Genomic DNA, 20,605 nt, shown 5'->3' on the forward strand with positions numbered 1-20,605 from the left:
CCAGAGCTCCTTCTCTAGCCACAGGGCTGAGCTCAGCTGAGATCTCAGACAAGCATATCCCAGCAGGTACTACCCGCCCTCCCATCACACAGCGGCATACAAACGCCACTCGAGCAGGACTTCACCTATCCAAGAGTTCAGCCTTGCTGTTAACTGGTTCTTCGTGGCCACACAACCATTTCACTTGTTAGTGATACACTGATGAAGGGCTTTCTTTCAGTGACATCTGAAATATTTTAGTGCTGCCTTCTGGGGATTTATCATGTGTATTTGTGATTATAAAGAACAGGCTTGGTTGATAAAAGGTTAATTAGTACTTGATAGGTCATAGGAGTGCACTATAATACAAAGGTGGTAGTAGCACGTCAGAAACAAGTCAGAGACAACTTTTTGACTCAACTCTTACAAGGTTTGAAAAGCTGATCAGACACTCGTATGTACCCATTTAATCTTTAAAATCCATTTAGAAATACAGTGTTAGTAAAAAACATACAGGTATGCTAGGACAAGGCAAGAAATCCGTTCCTCCCCAACATGGTTACAATTCACATCTCCATATCCACACATGTCCACTAAGTCTCAGTATTATTATCCCACTGTGCCCATGGGAAAACTGAGGCACAGAGAAACATGGTCACTAGGCAGGTTGATAGAAACCAAAGCACTCACAGTCTCGTGTGATGCATGAGCCACCAGATCTGCTTTCTTACCACCTTAATTTTTTGCTATCTATGCCTGCACTTCTTCACTGAGAAAAAAATCAGTATGAAGCATCACTGCAGCAGAACAGAGCAAGTCCATTAAGAGAGATACTGTAAGACTTCAGCTGTAAGCTATATCAATGATCAGTTCTAGGTGCAAGGCAGGTCTTACAGTTATCCCAAACCTTTCTGCAAGTTTCTCTCCACAGTTACAGACTGTTCCTGCATGGACTTTCCAATGCCTCATCCTGCTGTGACACGTTCTAACCAAGCAGTTTCTGAGATTTACTTATTTTCACCCATCAGGGGTTATAAACAGTGCAAAAACACAGAGGAGGAGCTGTGTAAAGCAGCAAATGCTGTGTTGAACCCAGGCTGCTGCCAACTCAGGCTGGAGCCAGTGTGCACACACCTTTGTGAGCTGCTGTGGTTCTCATGCTGCCAGGGGCACAGCCAGCCTTCCTACACGGACACGGGGTTTGGGATTTCTATAAAAAGGCACTGGGATAGGGCTGTTCCGCAGCTGAACTTCTGCAAAGGAACTGGGGCAACACCAGGCTCCTCAGGTGTAACATGAGATGATCTTTTGTTGTCCAGAAGCTCCCAAGAGGCCCACCTGCTGCAGCGGCAGTAACCTGGTGCTCCTGCAGAGGTTCCTCCCTACAGGACCTGGAGCACACGATTTAGGTGGATCAGCCACAGGTGGTGTGCATGGTGCTATTCTCTGTGCAAGTTCAGAGCAGCACCTTGGGCTTAGGTCTGTGCACTGGGACTAAAATGTGGTCTAATAAAAAAATAGAGCTTTAAAAGTACCTAAACAACATGACAGAGTTTGTGGCTCTGAAGTATCTAACATGATTAAGAACTGCATTTTCCAGGAAATATTTCAGTTAGAGAACTTCAGGAAAATTATTTCTCCAAGTGTGAAGTAATTCACATACATGCAGTAACAATGCAGGAGAAAGGGAGGAGTATTTTTGAGTATGCACTTAGGTTTGCAAGATTGTCATTCCAGTGTATTACAGTTCATTTTGAACATTACAGTTCTGTCTTAGCAAAAGCACAGTGGCACCAGCATACATTCATCTTTATGCTGGAGGTTCAGACAAAATTATTATTCTCAAGTACATCTCAAAAACTGAGGATTTGGGAGTGTTACTGAACTAAGACTAATTCTGACTCTATAGAATGCCATGTCCACACAGTATCACTAAAAAAAATTGAGATTTCAGTAGAAATTCTCACGTGTTGCATATATTTTATTCTGTTTCATTATTTTTGGCTGACTTGGTATCTCAGATTCCTTTTTAAAAAATCCATTTTCTTAATGTTTTCCAAGACAATTTATACTCTCATCTCTGTTCTCTTGCGTTTTTGCAACTGGTTTAATTTCAAATGGCTATTCAGTATTAAAAAGCACCTAAAATGATGTCATTTCAAGTTCCAGCAGTATAGAGTTTTCAAACTAGTTGCATCTTTCCTCTTCAGTATGTCCTTGCTAGTCATATTCTTTATATCCATTCTGCAAATGCAATACAGATTTATTCTTCCCCATTACAGGTGTCTCACTACAAGAAGCATGCAGTCCAGTGAAATGTCAGTACCTGTAGCTCAGCACGTCTTTCTTGCAAAGTTCCTTAAGAAAGGTATTTGTATATTTGCAGTGGATATTCTGATGTCAGTTTTCAAGTGCTGATTTCCTTGGCTCAAAATTTTCCCTCCGGAGAAGCTTTAATTCTCTCAGTTCTTGTGGATGTAAGCTCTGGTCCACACCAGGTGTTAGCTTGTAATTTAAAGGAGATTCAATATAACCATTTCTGTAGAGACAAACCCGCTTGCAGAATTCAAAGGTGCTAAACATAACACCGAAGTATGGCACGATCTGATAAAAAAGCAAGATAAGAAAAAAAAAAAATTAAGACTCACTAGTAGCATCCATAGCTTAGGTGTTTAAAAAAAAAAAAAAAAAAAAAAGAACTTCAAGGACCTCAGATCTGATCTGCTAATAGACCTTGTCCTCATTTATATAAAATAAGAGTCTCCTCTCAAACTATGCTGGCAGCTGCAGAGTGCTAAAAGTAGGAGTTTATTGTTGTTACATAACTAATTATAACAATATTGTGAGGAAGAAGGTCTATGCTAGCCTGTAGATTACCAGAACTTGTCAAATACCCAAGCACATCCTAAGCAATCTCCGCAAATCCTGGCAAGAAATGTGGAATTTATTCTACATACACTAGAATGACTCCACAATATTCTTCTTTTGCCCCATGCAGAACCAGCAGCTCCTGGCTTTGTAGTAGCCAAGGTAAGGCAGCCACAGACAGGCCACCACAATCAATCCCACTGTCACTCAATTAGCACTCATTAGCTGACCTGTAGTACTCTATGTAGGTAATCCTCATCACAGCACTGTAAAACGTATTTATGTAAATTAAATTACCTTCTGTTTAAGCTAACATGCTTTATTTCATGCTTTCAACTCAGCAAGGGCTGCAGTAACTGATACACAGGCAATAGCTGGCTGAAAGCACTGCTTTGGACTTCTGAGCAAGTGGCTTACACAAGCACACTTTTTTTTACAGCTCACAGCAACATGTCAAATTCCTGAACCTCAGGTCAGGAGGAGAACTTGTTTAGCTGTCCTAAGTGGATTGCTTGCAATCCTCCATGCATTCCACACCTTGTGTATTAGGAGCACTCCCTTCTCCAAAGATGTTGAAATGAACTTTCAACATCTAGAAGCTAAGCTTGCATTTGGGGAAATACAACCAAACCAAGTTCTAAGGCTGGTTTATCACTGTTTTGTCACTGATTCTGTCATGTATAAGCTACAAAGTACAAAGGTATGCCATAAGCTTTCTATCCCCAACTGTCCCAAACTGTCTTGATTCCTTCAGGATAGTATTTGACTGGGATGAAAGCAAAACCTCACCTTGAGCAGACTGGGTGTGAGTCCATTCCAAAGTCCAAGCACACCTTTGTTCTTCACAGTTTGCCGGAAGCAGTCAGCCATGCCAGTGAAATGGACATCCACTCCTCCATAGTGGGGAAGCCAAGGACTCTGGGCCTGTCAAGAGACACATCCAGAGGCACTTAGAACAAGCAGAGAAAACCAAAGTAATTATTTTCTCCATTGTGGTATACAAGTCAACACCAGGTTTCAACAGACTGACCTGGGTTCTTCCTGAAAGTATCTAATTTGCATTAAAATATAAATTTAAAAGGGCAAGAACTCACCCTTTAATAGGTATGAAAGTGAACAGAACTTTCACATTCGACAGTAATTTCACCTCCTTTTGTGCCATGTTGTTAATAGCTATAAATCCCACCCTTGTGAGGACAAACCATCCAAACCAGACCCACATCAGCGCCATGCCAGCTGCTCAGGTCCAGGTAGAGATATTTCACAATCCTGGCAGTGGAACAGTATGAGAGGGAAGTTCAGAGCCACACTGCCTTTCCTGTAGCTCTGATCAAACCAGCTGACTTATCTCTGGCTGCTGAGGCTGTGCCTGCATTGCTGTGAGAACCACACTACAGGCTTAGGAGCAGCAGCACAGCAGAAATGGAAGGATGGAGATTTCAGGTCTGTTCAGGTCTGCCAAGGGCTGCAGGTGAGCAGTTGGTGCCCATGTTCCCAAATCAATGTGTTCAGTTGATAGGGACTAGTTCAAGTTGGCTGGGGAGAATCCTGTTGGCTAGCAGCTGAACTTCCAACTGCAGTACAGAGTCTGTTCACATGGAAGAAGTGGAGTTGGTAATTTTTAACAGCTAAATCCTTTCTTCGTTAATCTCCTACTGAGTTAGCACAGACAGAATAATGTGACCTTGAATAATCCCATCCTTATCCATCTGTGCACATGCAGCCATGGGTTTATTTTGCATTGACAAAGGAGGGTTTCACTCAAACACACGGCAAGTGACACTTTGGTGTCAGGGGCCCCAAGACTTGCAAAATGATCATCGTAAGGTAAAAGTTTGATAAAAATGAATCTTGTACAGTTGATTGATGAATATGGGTATCATGATCCTCACACTGATCTGAAACACCATATAAGTGTAATGATTTTTCACTCCTTGTCCAGACTAACCTGTAGCTTCTCAGAGCTGCTAAGCCTATGACAATTCTCATCAATTGACAAGTGGTGACGACATTTTCAAGAGCCTTAGTGACAGCATTTCAAATACTTGGCAACTGAGATGCTGAAAAGGCAAAGAGATCAAAACTCGTGCTCTAAGTATATAAGAGAAATTGCTAATCAAATAGTTACTGGAAAGTCTACTGTTAAAATTTAAAGGCTGAAAAAATCCCCCTGATAACACCCCCACACTAAGGGTATAGTCTTTTCTGTCTAAAAAAATTTCATAGATCATGATTTTTTTCTCTTTTTTTTCCTGCCTCGCTGAAATGCATGTGAAACACCTCTTACGGCAAGTAACAGGTAAAAACCTTCTGCACAAAGACTTTCATGTCTGTACTCCAGAAGATGCTGAGTGCTCCAACTGAGACTTCAGAAAACAGTTCAATAAGAATGGTGATATTAGCACCAGTGATGCTTAGAAAAAACTGAAATGAATAAAGTATCACTACAAATGCAGTGGCAGTTGTAGGAGAACTGAATCCAAAACTCTGTTCTTTCTGAACTGTCAGCCTGGTTCCATGAGGTTTTTTTTTTGTAAACGAAGTTATTAGCAGCCAAGCAGTAAAGAAAGCCAGGTTTCTGAAATGCTTCAGGAACACAAGAATGCTATTAACATGGGATTCCCTTCCTTTTTCAGTCCCTTTGTGGCAGGCAGGGCATGGCCTGCCAGAATTTACCTGTGTCAGTTTGACTTAATACCCTTCATTACTGTACACACTGAAAAGCCACAGATCAAAGGGGTTTTTTACAGTACTCCTGCCTGCAACACCGGAAGAAATGACAAGCACAGTGCAGGTTTCAGTAACACAGTAAACACCTCCAGAAGGCTGCTAAAAAAGAACAGGTAAGTCAAACCTCTAGATTTCCAATCTGCCCATCTTAAGAGATTTACTGAAATTATTTATAGTACCATTCCCCACAGATAGAGCTGTTTCTAAGATTTCAGTCCGTGAATTGAAGTTTGTGTTGCCAGCCTTTCTGCCTAACAGGAGCTGTGTGCTTCTAGGACCCTACACAGTATGTAAATAACAATTGTCCACAGAAACTCAGAATCACCTACTGCAAGAGGAAAACTAAAAACTGTATCAGTGTGTAGTTAGTTAAAGCTTCAGTATTTTGGAACACAGCTAAATTAAGTTGAAATGTATTAATAAAAGAATAACACTGTAAATGTGTTTCATTTGGCACTGTTGTTCATGAAAAACATTGGCTGTGTGTTTTGGTGGTTCCTCATCTAGGCACGTCCACCACACTGCAACCCTCACAACCACCCTATGACACCAGAGCCAGAAAACAGAAGCAACAAAGGAGATCAAACTGGTTTCTCTACCCCTTTTGCAGAAACCTACCATGACATACAAATCAAATAGCTAATCTCATTCCAAAAAGGCCAGGTTTAGGACAGAGAATTTCATGCACCTCAAAGCAGCTGGAATTGACACCTCACTTTTGAGACCTCTTGACACTACAGGCTGCTGCATGGAAACTTGTTTGTTAGGAACTCTTTAAAAGACTTGCTTCCTCCCAGCTGCAGCTGTTTCAAACTGCAGGAGGCTGGGGATACAACTCCCTGTGCTGACAACAGAGTGCCAAGGTGTTACTCACATTAGTAGCAGGGCTAAGTTGCTTATCTTTTTACACCTCTGATGTACAATGGGTTCTCTAAACTATTAAAGCACATCAAATACTCCACCTACTCCAGAACTGGCTCCACCTGCCCTCTCACAAACACAGTATTTTTATATCCAGAGCCCACCAAGTTGACTATGTCACTGCAACACTCTAAACCCAAGAGAGACGTACAAAAAAATCCCAACTACCTGCACTCACATTCTTTGAAAATAAACAAAATATTTAAATAAGGGTGCAGTGTCATGGCTGCAGGTTAATTGTTATAGTTAATTGTTACCTGAAGACTCCTCAGACACCGTCTCTCCCGCTGTCTGCATTACAAGGTGACTGCCAGAACAACATAATCCCATTTTGGGAACTGATCCCACAGACCTTTTCAATGACCTACCTCAGCCACTCTCCTGTGCAGATAAAAACTCTTCAGCTGCTTTTTGTGCCATTTTGGTTTGCAATTATTTGTATTCACATGTATCAGAGACTATGAATTAATGCATTTAATCCATGTACTTCCCTCCTCCTCCCTGTTTATAAAGTTTGTTGATACAAATATTTACTATTTATTTTTTGAGTATGCAGTACTCTTGGCACAGAGAATCGAAGATAACTAACAGTGAATAGTTGTCATAAAAGGTATGCTTTCCTGACAGTGGATAGAGTAAAACTGCTTGTTATTTACATATTATCAACAGATTCAGGTGTCCTACACTTCTGACCACTAAAAAAACAAATACAGGAAGACAATTTACACACAGCTCAAGAGTTCACACTCTTAATCTGGAAGCTAAAAAAGGAAGTCTTTGCAGTCTGGGTTAATAAGGGCACATGCAGCAGGCAAGTGCAGCTGTAGTTAAAAGGAAACTGAAGGTCAAGTATTGCAGTTTTCATTCAAGTTAATACCGCTCCAATCAACAGAAATTTCACTGAAGTGAAGACTGGATGCTTGAAAGAGTGTTTCATTCCACTACAATGAAAAAAAAAATTACAATGTAAATAAGTGTTAATATTTTAAGGAAAAAGGCATCCTCTTGGGTTTAGTAATTTCTTCATCCTAAAGGTCAGCCTTACTCAGCAGTCATTCCCTGTCAGTGGTTTGGTCATGCTGACTTACTCATGCTTAAAGTCCACCCAAAGGTATTCAGGCACAGAGGAATGTAAACCATGGCAAGCTATCAGGATACAGTCAGTTCAGAGCAGGACAGCACAGCTGACCTCCAGTATCCCGCACTCCAGGAACACCTTGTCCTTCCCTCTGTAACCTGAACTGGGGCCAAATCATGCCTTCTGGGAAGAACGCCGCCAAGTGAGCAAAACAGCTTCGTGTTTGGTCAAAACCTTGACTCTTTGCTTTAAATATCTATCACCAGGCTTGTTGTACCCTGAGACTTCACAATTTGAGAAGAATCCATCCTTTGCTGCTCAGCCTAAGCCTCCTCTGCTTTAACACCTGCTGTGTGAAGAACTCTTTAATACAGAATATAGAAGTTCTTTCCTCAAGGCAGTGCAAACCCCTTGCATGGGCAGCTCTGGGTGGCTCAGCCTCATGATGGTTCAGCTCACAAGCCCTACAAATGGGTGCATCATTTTCATGCACATTAGCACTAATTATTTTAAAGGTGCAAACCTTTAGTTAAACTGGCTTGGTCCCACACTTCACACAGTGGATGGAAATGCTAGTTCCTGCATCTCCTGCTGCCTATCTAGGAACTGAGGAGAAAACTAATTTTTAAGAGAATTAGGGCTTTTCATAGGTCATAATTTCATTTGCCTTATGTGGATGAGTTAAGGATTTACACCAAATCAAAACAAATCACCTATAAAAGAATCACAGAATGAACTAGGTTGAAAAGACCTTTTAAGATCATCAAGTCCAACCTATGATATAACACCTTCTCATCAACTAAACCATGGCACTGAGTGGCACATCCAGTCCTTTTTTAAACACGTCCAGGGATGGTGACTCTACCGCTTCCCCAGGCAGAAAATTCCATTGCCCAATCACTCTTTCAGTGAAAAATTTTTTTCTGACATCTAACCTAAATCTCCCCTGACACAGGGGAAGTGTAATTTAGTCTTAAGACTGTGTCCTCTTGTTCTGCCACTTGTTGCATGGGAGAGGAGCCTGACCCCTACCTGACCACAACCACCTTTCAGGAAGCTGAAGAGAGTGATAAAGTCACCTCTGAGTCTCCTTTTCTCCAGGCTAAACACCTCCAGCTCCCTCAGTTGTTCCTCACAGGGTTTGTGTTCCCAGCCCCTCACCAGCCTCGTTGCCTTCTCTGAACATGCTCAAGTGTCTCAATGTCCTTCCTGAGGGGCCAGAGCTGGACACAGCACTCAATGTCCTTCCTAAACTGAGGGGACAGAACTGGACACAGCACTCGAGGTGTGGCCTCACCAGTGCCCAGTACGGGGGAAGAATGAGCTCTCTGCTCCTGCTGGCCACACCATTCCTGATCCAGGCCAGGTGCCACTGGCCTTCTGGCCACCTGGGCACTCTGCTGGCTCATGTTCAGCTGCTGTCACCAGCACCCCCAGGTCCCTTTCTGCCAGGGCACTGTCCAGCAATACTGTCCCCAGCCTATAGTGCTGCAGGCAGTTGCTGTGGCCACAAGAGAGTGTTGATCAAGTTTTAGCTCTCTGTTTATGGAGTATTTTCTGTAATTAGTCACCTCACATGTCACAGGCACATCACCCTAAGCACAGACCAGTGGACACAAGGCTGCCCTATATAACTGATGCGAAAGTACCCATGTTGGGGTAACAGTAATAGCTGTACCTCCAGAGACATTACCTTCTTCTCCTGGCTGAAAGTTATGTCTGTAACAGCTGTGTGTGAACAGCAGCGAGCCCAGCCTGTGTCACGTCCTGTCTGCTGGGTGAGCTTATGGAGTTTAAAAAGGTGGGCTGGGTTAGCCCATCTGATCTGTCCCAAAGCAGATTAAAGAGCTCTCACTCACACCACACTGATGACAGAGCTGAGGCAGCTCTAACAGCCTGGCAGACATGATCAGCTGGCACTACCAAATCTCAGACTGGGGGCATTGAGGCCACTTTAATGTCTGGGAAGATCATTTGAGAGAATTGCATCCTGCCATCCCTCAGACCTCCTGCATTTCAAACAGGTGCAAAGTCTTTTCCAGCTTTTCTTCAGCTGGCCATTGTGTTACAGTGCAAAGCTAATTTACCTCAAGGTGAGCATTACATAATTATCACATTACAGCCTCTTGGATGAACAGGTTTAGAATCAAGTCAGACCTCACAGTTAAAGCAACCCAGTCCTGCTTCCAGTTCTTGATCTACAATTTCTTTCTCTTATCCAGTTTCCCTAGTAACACTGTTCGGTGTTCCAACTCGACAGACAATCAGCCCTCATGCTTTTCTCATGTGGAAGTCTGGGGATCTAAGAGAAATGCTTCTGAGATTTGTGCAGATTCATAAAAGCTGATCTAAGCTGTTACAGAATGCAAAGCCTATTATGCTCCATAGCTTTTTTCAGGCATTGTCTTGACCATTTACCAGACCAAATACTTCCCTAACAGCAGAGCAGTACTCTGCGACAGCTTCAGGAAGTGGTATAAAATAGCTTTGTAACAACATCAATGAAAAAATAAAAATTGCAGGTAATTCAAAGTACTCAGATATAGTAAAAAAGAGAAAAGAAGGGATTTTACCACAAACAGAGTCTGTCATCTATCAGAGGAGCCAGGCTGGTCTCAAATTCAAATACCACCCAGGCCATGGGAACTAGCTGATACCTAAACCCCAGCAGCAAGAAGAAGGTGAGTGTGAGATCACAGACAGAAGTAAGAACTCACCCTGCAGCCTCTCCCTTAGAGATGAGATTTGTGCACTTGTTTTCACAACACTTGATGGAAGTTCGTATCTCTGAAATTTCCACTCTTTTATAAAGTTTACTTGAAGTTGGACAACAGAATCTAAAGTTATTTGGGGCAAGGACAAGGACAGGCAGCTAGCAACCACATGAGCCTCACTGAGAAAATCATATTAAAAGTAGTAATATTGCTCCTCATTTGCTTCCACACTATGGAATTTGTGTGGTCAGATGGCACAATTTCTGAAAACTTTTGTTTCATGCTGTTCACTATTAAAGGGTCTTCCTGCCTAAAGTCTCAGAGCATGTATGCTTTTGAGATGTTGTGTGAAACACTTGATCCAAGAAGGATTTCTTAGACCAGGTCATGTCTCCTATAACTCTCATATTCCCTGCTGGCAAGAACACAGATCCCACCACCAGCAGTGACACTACAGCGTGTGAGATTCCAGAGTCTGCATGCCAGCCCAGTGACTGTCCCAATGACAGAACTCTTGGCAAGTCACTCATGCTTAAGCAAAGCAGAAGCACTGCTCGTCATCTCAGTAGAGAGAAGGAACATTAATCATTCTCTTTTTCAAAACTCTTTATAACCCAGCCCACTGGGTTCTTGCTAGATTGACTTTTATCATGCAAGGGAATTATTTTTAAATACATAAATACTTAAATAACAGTATTCCTTTTAAAAGAGAGGTTTTTACTTTGAACAGGATACCTCACAAAAGAAAAAAGAAACGCTTAGTTTTCTTCACATTATTAACACATAGTATTTACATAACTTACAGCAGATTTCACATTGGCAGAGCATCTAGTGTTCCAAAGAACTAAAAAATCCAACAAAAAATCCAAAACACACTGAAGATTTATAGGCAACCTAAGGCCAAATGGATTGAATTTGAAAAGAGGGTGATGCATGGCAACAACGTACACTAGCCAAAAACAGTAAACCTGTTTGTTCAGCAGGAGTGAAGCAAAGTCAAAGCCTGCATTTTGAAACAGAAAGATCAGCACTGAACAACGCTTTCAAGATGTCCTCACAGCTTGAGGATGCAGGGCAGTCAACACCAAAAATGAGCTGAGTCCTGCGCTTTATTAACAGTATGATTTATTCTATATTATAAGGGTTTGATGGCAGAGCTATACCTGAGAAACAGTTACTGGTGAAGGAGAGTTTGAGAAAGGTTTTAGTCAAAGATGTTAAAACATGGAGAGAGACAGGGCTGAGCTTCTGAAAACCATGCAAAGCTTGCTCATGCAAGCAGGTGAGGAGTAATTGTAGAATATTTATGAAGCTTGAAGGACATTTCTATGCATTTTGCTTAAAAAACTACTAAAATCACAGGTCATTGTGGGATGGAGGCTGAGAAGTGCCACTCAGGGCACTGAGCACACCTCTGCATGTCCTGAGCACAGAGGGAAGTGACAAACTTGACTACTGGGTTTACATTGACCATTTGCATGTTTTTATGCTTTCAGCTCCATACACAGCCTGGGACGGATGCCATTCTAATAATAATCTTCTGTACAGCCTGTAACAGCTTTAAATTCATCTTCCCTTACTGAAATGCCACAGCTCAGTCCAATGGGCATTTACAAAGGTTATCATTGTCCAAAAAAAGATGTGGGAAAGTAAAAACATTACCAGTGCTTCCTTAGACCCAGAGTCATTCAAAGGAATTTTTCCCTGCTAAAGGTAGAAAAAAAAATTGAAAAAGAAAAAAGTGTTCTTGTATGCAAGTCTGGAAGGTAAAAAGGGCAGTACTTGAATATGGCTTAGAAACTGGATTTAACAAAGAACATTATATTGTGAGGTAAGGAAGGAAAGCCAAGAAAAACAGTCAAAATTATATAAAGATCAGTAAGATTTTGTTCAGAAACTGATACATCATAAAACTAAGTCAGGAAAACACTTAATATAGAACATAACCCTTTCTTTCATGGATCCCCTTCTACAGATGCACAATAAAAGCCATATTTCCATGCTGAAACATGCATACAGTACCTCTGAATTCTCTAACATGCCAATCAGGAGCAAAGTGAAAAAAGGAAGACAAAGGAATAAAATTAGGATAAGCACAACACAGAGGACTCAAACATTCAGTAAGACTCACTCATATTAATTAACATTTCTTTTAAGAAAAACATTTAGGTGTATATATAGCAAACACAGCATCTTAAAAAAAAAGAAAGGTAAACTTGATAAAGCTAATTCTAACAGCAAAGGCAGAAGAAGCCATGGTTACAGAGCAAATCTGACATCATAAAGCACCACCAAAACACAATTCTTCCTCAAGAACTGTTCATTGACAGTCAGCTCCTACTCCCACAGCTGTCAGTGACAGAAGAAGCCAACGTCAGAAGTGTAGGATTCAGATATGTGAAGTGAGAAAGGATGAAGCAAGATTATTACAATGGAGATCAAAAATAGCAAGTTATCCTTCCTCCCACAGCAGAATTAATTTCCTAGTCTATGCAAACAATTCAAGCATTGTCCTGATGAGGAGATGAATGGAATTAACTCTTCTAAAACTGTGTAGTGTATCAGATAAAGACCTGAACTGGGTGTCCTGGTTTCATGTTTATATTCCACCCCAGAATCAATGGAGACGGCCTTCTGTCCTAGTTTTTCCGTTTTTGAAGCTCCTGAGATTGTCTTAAAACTCCTTGGCCCCCCATCACCAGCAGCTTCACTGGAAAAATCTTTAGCAACATATTCCCTCCATCTGTCAGACTGGTGGGACAAAAGGGAGGGAAAAGGAATCTGATACTGACTTCCACAGTGTGCTGGGTTCCTTTTCATACCCCATAAACACAGCATTCACTGCTTCAAAAAAACCCAGCACATCTCCATGTGCACTGCAAAACACACACGAAGCCAGAGGTAGCTGAAGGCTTTGGTAGCTCCCTCTTTCTATCAGCCAGAAAGCTGAATCACTAAATAGAGGCTGTTCAGAATAACATGTCTGAGAAAAACTGTGATCAGAAGTATCTGCTCCTCCATTTTCTACAGAACTCTGAAATGTCTTTAAGTTCTTTTCCTTTCCTTTATTCTCCCCCTTTCTAGGTCTATCCCTTTGCATGTTACTTTTCCTGGTGCTGTACTAGGAATTTCTCTCTTCTGACCAGCACCCTACAAACCGCACAGACCAGCAAGCACAAAGCAGAGCTGATCTCTGCAAATTTGGGCCATACCCTGGTGCTAACTGGAAACCCCAAACTTCTTCATTAACCTTGCAGGAGGTTCCAGTGTGCTCTTGGTATCAATGTGGGTTGCAATTTTCAACAGGTCTCTTTTCTGGACAACTCTACATGAATTAAGTAATTTCCAGTACCCAACAAATTACAGGATTTTGCACCTAGGCAGCTCGTTCTTTTCAAATACCTTTGCCTTCTCCATGCCTTCAGAATAAATCACTGAACAGGAGATGTTTCTTTCTTTAAGCTCAGAAAATCACTATTCACTGTTGCAATGCGCTTACGAGGAAGAAACTCTCTGTCGATCAGCCTTTTGTTTTCATGCAAAGTATTTTTAGCCTCTCCACGTCCCACATATTTAGGCAATAAATCCAGCTCCCGTATTGCTGGAAGTGCCGATCAGACAATGAAGCCTCCCTTTGGTGGAGGAGCACGGCCTGCTGGCAGGAAAATGAACCGCGGAACTGTTCCATTTCCCACTTCCTCACACGCCTGTCACGACACAGCCTGACACGAAACATCCTCCAGTCACAGCCAAAACCTGCTTTTGAACTGATCACAGAACCTGAATGTTCAAGTAACTGTTGCATCAACATAAAATATTAAAAGGTAAACAGCTCAGTAAATGCCTTAATTTTCTTCTATTCTTCAGGGCAACAGTATTGCTGTGAGCCTAAGGATATAAAGTAAAAGGTTTGTAAGAGTATTTGCTTTTCTTAGACCCACTGGTACAGCTGGATAAAATGACCAAGTTTTAGTGCTCAGAATCTCTTTCTTGTCTGAAATATTTTATAAGATATCTGATGAAAGTTCTCAGTTTAAACCTTGACTTCTGGACACATCAGCCACATGAGGTGGTCTGATAAAGCCCTTACTCCTTCTGCTCTGGTTCTCTGCTACAAGATGGAGAGGAGGCAGTGAAGGCTTCGAGCCCTGAAAAAGGGAACTCGAAGAGTAGGACAGGGAAATTCACAGTTTCCCTGACCTCTTGCTACCTTGTGACTTGCCAACCAGGCGACCACTTGATGAAGGGGCAAGGTCTATATAAGGCTGCCACAGTAAGTGACTGTTTTTCTAATAACATCACAAAAGCTTCCCTTTGAGATAAATAAATAATAAATCTGCGTTGCCAGGAACTAGGCTGAAAACTAAACTCATCTGCCCCTGCCAGAGAATGACCACATGATGAAAGATATTCACTGTCTCCCTGCTGATGAAGTTCTAATGAAAAGTCAACATCAGCAAGTGAATTATGTCAGTGAGATGGGAGCTGTGGGATAGTGGTTGTTTTGTGGGGTCTTTTTTAGGTCATTATTTTAAAGTTCTGGAGAAAGGATCAGGAAGATATAGTAACTCTCATTTTGCTGATGCTCCTGGAAAACAGCAGCACCTGCAGATGGTAAGTCACTTGTTAACCAGAGAAGTCAGAAATAAGAACAAGGACAGTTATGATCCTTCAGACAATATTGAGCAAGTCTGTTTTGTGGTGAGGCATAAACAAGCAGACACACTGCAGTCTGAAAATGACATGGATCTCATTCATCTCAACTATCACTAAGGGGACTGAATTTCTTCAGCTGGCAAACTTTCAGTCTGTATTTATTTCACTGAAGGTTTGCCAATTCTGAATTTTGAGAATTTGATGGAACTGCTATGAAAAAGGAAAAAAAAAAAAAAGCTACAGAGATGGAGTCTGAGAGCATACACATACCCCATGACAGTACTTGAACTCACATTGAAGATATAACAATGCATCTGTAGCAATGATTTCCAAACTTTAAAAACAAAACAACAAACAAAACCCCACAAATGAGCAAAAAAACCAACAAAATCAAAACCAAAGTCTCTGTAGCCTACTGCTAAGAGAAATAAAGTGGCACCCATGATCACCTAGCTGGTCTTGTCCCAAGCTCTTGCACCAAGCACCTATGACAAAGTACTGGTAACATGAATGTTCTGTACCTGCATCTTCCTCTTGACAGTCTCAAAGGGGAAAGAAAGTGTCTGTGCCACTCCAGCTGCTACACAACCATTTATGAAGTTCTGAAGAGGAGTGAAACGAACTATGGGTTCTTGCCAGATTTTGTCCAGACTGATGTAAACAAAGAATGAGCCTGCAGAAAATGGGATGGCACCTAGAAAGCAAACCAGACAGGATTATATCAATGCATTGTACATTAAGAGAAGAGAGCTCATCACATAACCAGAAAAATGGGAAGAGCTGCTGCCAATTTACACCTCACATTCCACAAACTTAATCCAGATTTTGCAGAACTTTAGTCCCTGGTTTACCACCAAACACCCATATTGTACCATCTAGATATGCTGATAGGGGCATACATTTACCTATCAGAATGTGCACACTGTCAGAATTATTAACTGCTATAGTCTCATGACAGGTCAGGTGTTTTTTCTCCAGGTTCTCTCTCCTGACAAGCTCTTTTCCTAGTTCAACCCAACCCCAGCAACTGAACAGGCAAACAGAGCTATGTCTTCAGTCACACTGATGAGGGATACTTCTGGCCCCTTTTGATTGTTCCATGCTCTCATCAGTTTTATAGTAGGATTATACATTTATTATTATTGTTATGTGTTTTATTTAATGTCACATTGTGAAAAAATAGACTCAGTTGAATGGCATTTTTAAATGGTATGGAAAGTAAAGAAATAATTAAAAACTAATTTCAAGTAAAGAGAGAATATAATTAATCTTCACTTTTCACACCTGCTATACACTACAGCTCACTGAACAGCTCAGGGGACACTCACACTCAACAGGAGTTACAAGAACTCTGCGTGTGTATATTAATGGTTTTTTTAGAGTTTAATGATGCAAATTGTGCATCCAAGCACAATTAGATCATCTAAAAAAGAAGGAAAAGAGTATTTTGCTGAATACTTAACCATATATAAAATGCTACACCCTGGGTCCTAATTTGAAGTAATAAAGCTGCAGCACAGGTTATCAGTATTGCAGTGCCTTGCAAATATCCACATCTTCTACAAGAAAACATTCCTATTTGCTCTTGAAATCAAGTGAGCAAGTGTCCTGGGTTGCAGTGTAGGATGTACACAAAGTATTTATTCCATCACCATCTCCATGAGCTGTTGGAACCAGGTGGGGCAGTGTTTTCCCAGGCCCCTCCTTTGGGCTCTTCTGCTGATGGCCCATCAATGCCTTGCCCAGGACTCACAGGGAACTCCCTCCAGGAGTTATCTCTGTTTAATGGGCCATCAAGGACTCACTTCACACTCCTCATCCCATTGGGAGATGCTCTGCCCAGGGGGAGGAGCCAAGCATTCTCACCTGGATATAAACTGGTATTTGGGACAGTGCAAGGGCACTTATCCACTGGATTCCCAGAGGACCAGAGCTACCAGACCTTTCTATAGGATCACTGCTTCAGGAAGACCACCTCACCTGGACTGCTTCCACCACCCTGCTCAGGTTGTATTCTGACTCTGTCAGTGGTGTTTTGTTTTGTTTTATTTTATTTTACTTTTTTTCCTTTCTTCTTGTTAAATTATATTTCTGACTTGGAGCCTCTCACAGGTTTTGCTTTCAAACCACGACAGCAAGTAAACACCCTACACAGCTGCACCTCGGGCAGTGAGGTGATTTCTCCCCAGTACTGTGTTACCTAATATTGCTGGTGAAACACCACGGTAGAGCGCACGGAGTCCTTCTTGGTGGTAAATCTTGTAGAAAGCATGAACAATCCCCTCGTAGGATGGTTCCAGCCGGTTCTGCACGATGAGCCGCGTTTTTATCACGTCGGTGGGGTATGTCACGACGGTGGCCACCATGCCAGCCAGGCTTCCTGCCATGATGGCTCTCCAGTGGGAGATGTGGCCCAGCTCGTCCATGAAAAGGGTAACAAGTCTAAAGAAAACACAGAAAAGAAGTATTATTAACAACACTGTGAAGAAAACACATGAGAAATTAGGGCAGACGATGCTTGATGCAAATGTTCTTCCATCCACAAGCCACTTCAGCTGCAGGAATTGAAATTTTAACACGTGATTCATCCAAGGTCTTATTATACATAACACCACACAAGCATCCATCTACAGGGTGAAAATCTTCCTTTTATATTTCCACATACAGGATGAATGTTACCATGATTTAAAACACATCTGGCAAGAAATTATCCAATCATCAGTTAAAGACATTGGTCCAACCTGCCAACAGTTAAAGGTTATCATGTAAGAGGAAAGATGTAGATAGTGACACCAGAGGCCTTCTGAGAGCAACTGAACCTTCTTCTGTTACTTATGTTGGGACAGGAACGTTCACAGGGACACACCTCTAGAGAAGACTTATGTCCAGGCACTATTATGCTCAGGAGTTTAACTCTCAATTTGAAATTGTAGTACAGTTTTAAAAGCTACACACAAATCATGCATTTGTGGTGCACTGAAGGATTTTTCTATGACAGGAAACTCCTGCATCAGGGAGTTAAAGAAATACATTATTTTATTTTGGAAACATTAACTAAAACATCTAAACAGCACATCTACATTTAATCTGCATGGTGTTACCATATGCAGAACAAAATAATTTGCAAATATTTACAAGTCACTGCTTGCTCAGCTGACTTTTTTTTCACATGAATGTGCATTTTCTACTGCATGACAAATCCCTGCACTTGTTTCACATCCTGGGAGTGCCCAGGGCAGAATGCCCAGCCAAGCAGAAGCAAAAGGGCATAAAGCTTTTTTTCCTGTGTGTCTCATGCAGTCCCTAATTTTCCTGTGTGTGCACAAATGCAGGGGAAATGCACAGAGTGTCTCTAGGCACTACCTGATAACATTTAAAATGACCATGGAAAGACAAAGTAATTGCTGAGGGAGCGTGGAGTCACATCCCCAGGGTGCTGACTGTGCTCAGTCCTGCTCCTCCTGGGACTCTTTACCTAAGCTGCCCTAAAACATTTCTCTTTTTGTGTTTCTTGCCTTTATGCACACCAGTCTCCCAGTAGAAAACACTTCCAAAAAACCCTCAAATAATGTATCAAAGATTAAGCACAGGCACCTTGTATTTAATTTCCTGGTAGCCTACTTCCATCCCTAATTCAGAACGCCCTGTACAAACCAGACACAATCTTTAGCCTCGCAAAAGGAATACACTGTTTCAAGCTGAACAAACAACGAAGGTATTTTCCTCCAAATCAACTGCTTTATGTTGGTGCAACAGACTGCCTTTTCTACGAACTTTAAATTACATTTAAACTGTTTGTGCCCTCCCACTCGCATTATCTTGCTCTTTGTTTGACCACTGCGTCTATTATGGCACAAAAAAAGCTGCCGAGTTTTAGGGTCACTTTATCTGTGGTCTCCTGAAGGGTGCAGGCAGTGAGGGGCAGGAGATTTGCTGGTGCAGATGAGTGACAAACCCAACGGGTTGGCAGCACCAACTCACCGCCCAGCTGGGTGGAAGTGTCATGTGCCACCATCAACAGCTGACTGCCATTAAAGAAAAAAAAAAAAAAAAAAAAAAAAAGAACGAAGCCCAGCCCACAGAGTGGCAAAACATTCTGGTATGTGCAAACTGTCAGGCACTCCCTGCAGAGGCTGAGAGATACTGGCAGCAGAAGGGAATCCGAGGGAACAGCATCTGGCAGAGCTCCACCAGCGCTGCTCCATGTTCATCTTGCTATAGCCCTTCCAGCGCTTAACCTTAGCTTAATATCTCTGTGTTATCAAAAATAAGCTCTAAAAACAAATAATGTCACGTATCAATGTCAAAACCGACCAAATTTGCTTAAGAACTCCAGCGTGATAGGGTGAAATATCTGACTTGTGATTCTGTTATTTTCTTCGATACAGACAACATAAACACTTGAGATTAAATTAATTATTTTGTTTATTAATTAATAAACAAGCTGGCTGCAAAGAACAGACGCGACAGCCACACCTGCAGGTTGGAATGAACCTAAACGAACCTAACCAAAATAATTTTAACAGACTGTATAGAATAACAGAACAGACAGAAGAATACCTATGACTTTACAAGCAACTGCTGGCACATCACCAGGCCCTAACAACCGGTACGCGCTGAATAAATTCCGCAAATAAAATCCTAACAAAGGGGGAGAAGGGGCGCGCCCCAGCTGACCCCGGCAGGGCCAGACCCCAGACCAAGCCGGGCCCTCTCCCTGAGCTGTGGCGGATCCCGGCGCGGGCCGGTCCGGTGTCTTACCGGCGGGAGGAGGCGATCTGCAGGGCGCTGTAGGGGCAGAGGCGCAGGCAGGCCGTCAGGTTCCCCTTCCAGAGGGCCCGCAGGCCCTCGGCGCGGCAGAGGCCGAGCGCGGCGCCGCGCAGCCCCCGCCGGCAGTGCCAGGTGCCCACCTGCGCCAGCACCGTCAGCAGCTCCAACGGCGCCGTCAGGCTGAGGCTCAGCGCGCCCGCCAGCCCGGCGCAGCCCAAGCGCTGCAGGGCGGTGACCCGGCCGTCCCGGCGGAGGGTGGCCATGGCCCCCGCCGGCCCCGCCGCAGCGGAGCGGAGCGGAGAGCACCGAGCGGCCCGGCCCGGCCCGGCCCGGCGGGGCGCGGCCACAGCGCGGGGGCGGTGCCGCCGGCCGGCCGCGGCCGCTGGGGGGCGCTGTGCCGCAGGGATCCGCGCGCAGAGCGGGGGCGCGCGGTGGAGGCGGAAGGAAAACCCGGAGTGGATGTCCGGAGCGGAGCGGCTCCTGTTTGCGCCTGGATTAATAGATTATTGCATTATTTCCAATTATGTAGCCGGGAAAAAAACCCAAAAAAAACCCCCCAAAAAACCACCCTCCCAAAAAAAAAACCCCAAACAAACCCACAAAAAACCAAAAAACAAAACCACACAAAACTCCCCCCACAAGAACAAAACAAAAAAACCACAACCAAAAAACCCCCAACAAAACAATAAAACCCCCCCCAAAAAAAACAAAAAAAACACCCCAAGACAAAAAAAAACCCAAACCAAACAAAAAAACCCCAAAAAACAAACAAACAAAAAAAACCACCAAAAAATCCCAACCCCCCCAAAAAAATCCCCCCAAAAAACCCAACAAAAACAAAAACAAAAAACCCCCAAAAAACCAAAACAAAAAAAACCCCAAAAAACCA

At 42.7% G+C, this 20,605-nt stretch overlaps 1 protein-coding gene across 1 annotated transcript; it reads right to left on the minus strand.

The window, feature by feature from the left end:
- Positions 1–1,939: 1,939 nt before the first annotated feature.
- Positions 1,940–19,979, minus strand: LOC310922953 (solute carrier family 25 member 43-like; the record flags this gene model as incomplete). The annotated part of the gene is made up of 5 exons (XM_083883976.1): positions 1,940–2,583; positions 3,637–3,771; positions 15,468–15,640; positions 17,147–17,388; positions 19,708–19,979. 5 exons carry the CDS (start codon positions 19,977–19,979, stop codon positions 2,380–2,382), a joined length of 1,026 nt encoding a protein of 341 aa, XP_083740102.1. The 3' UTR covers positions 1,940–2,379.
- Between the last annotated feature and the right edge of the window lie 626 nt (positions 19,980–20,605).

The sequence above is a fragment of the Zosterops lateralis genome (assembly GCF_965231275.1).
Source record: "Zosterops lateralis genome assembly, chromosome: Z".
NCBI lineage: Eukaryota > Metazoa > Chordata > Aves > Passeriformes > Zosteropidae > Zosterops > Zosterops lateralis.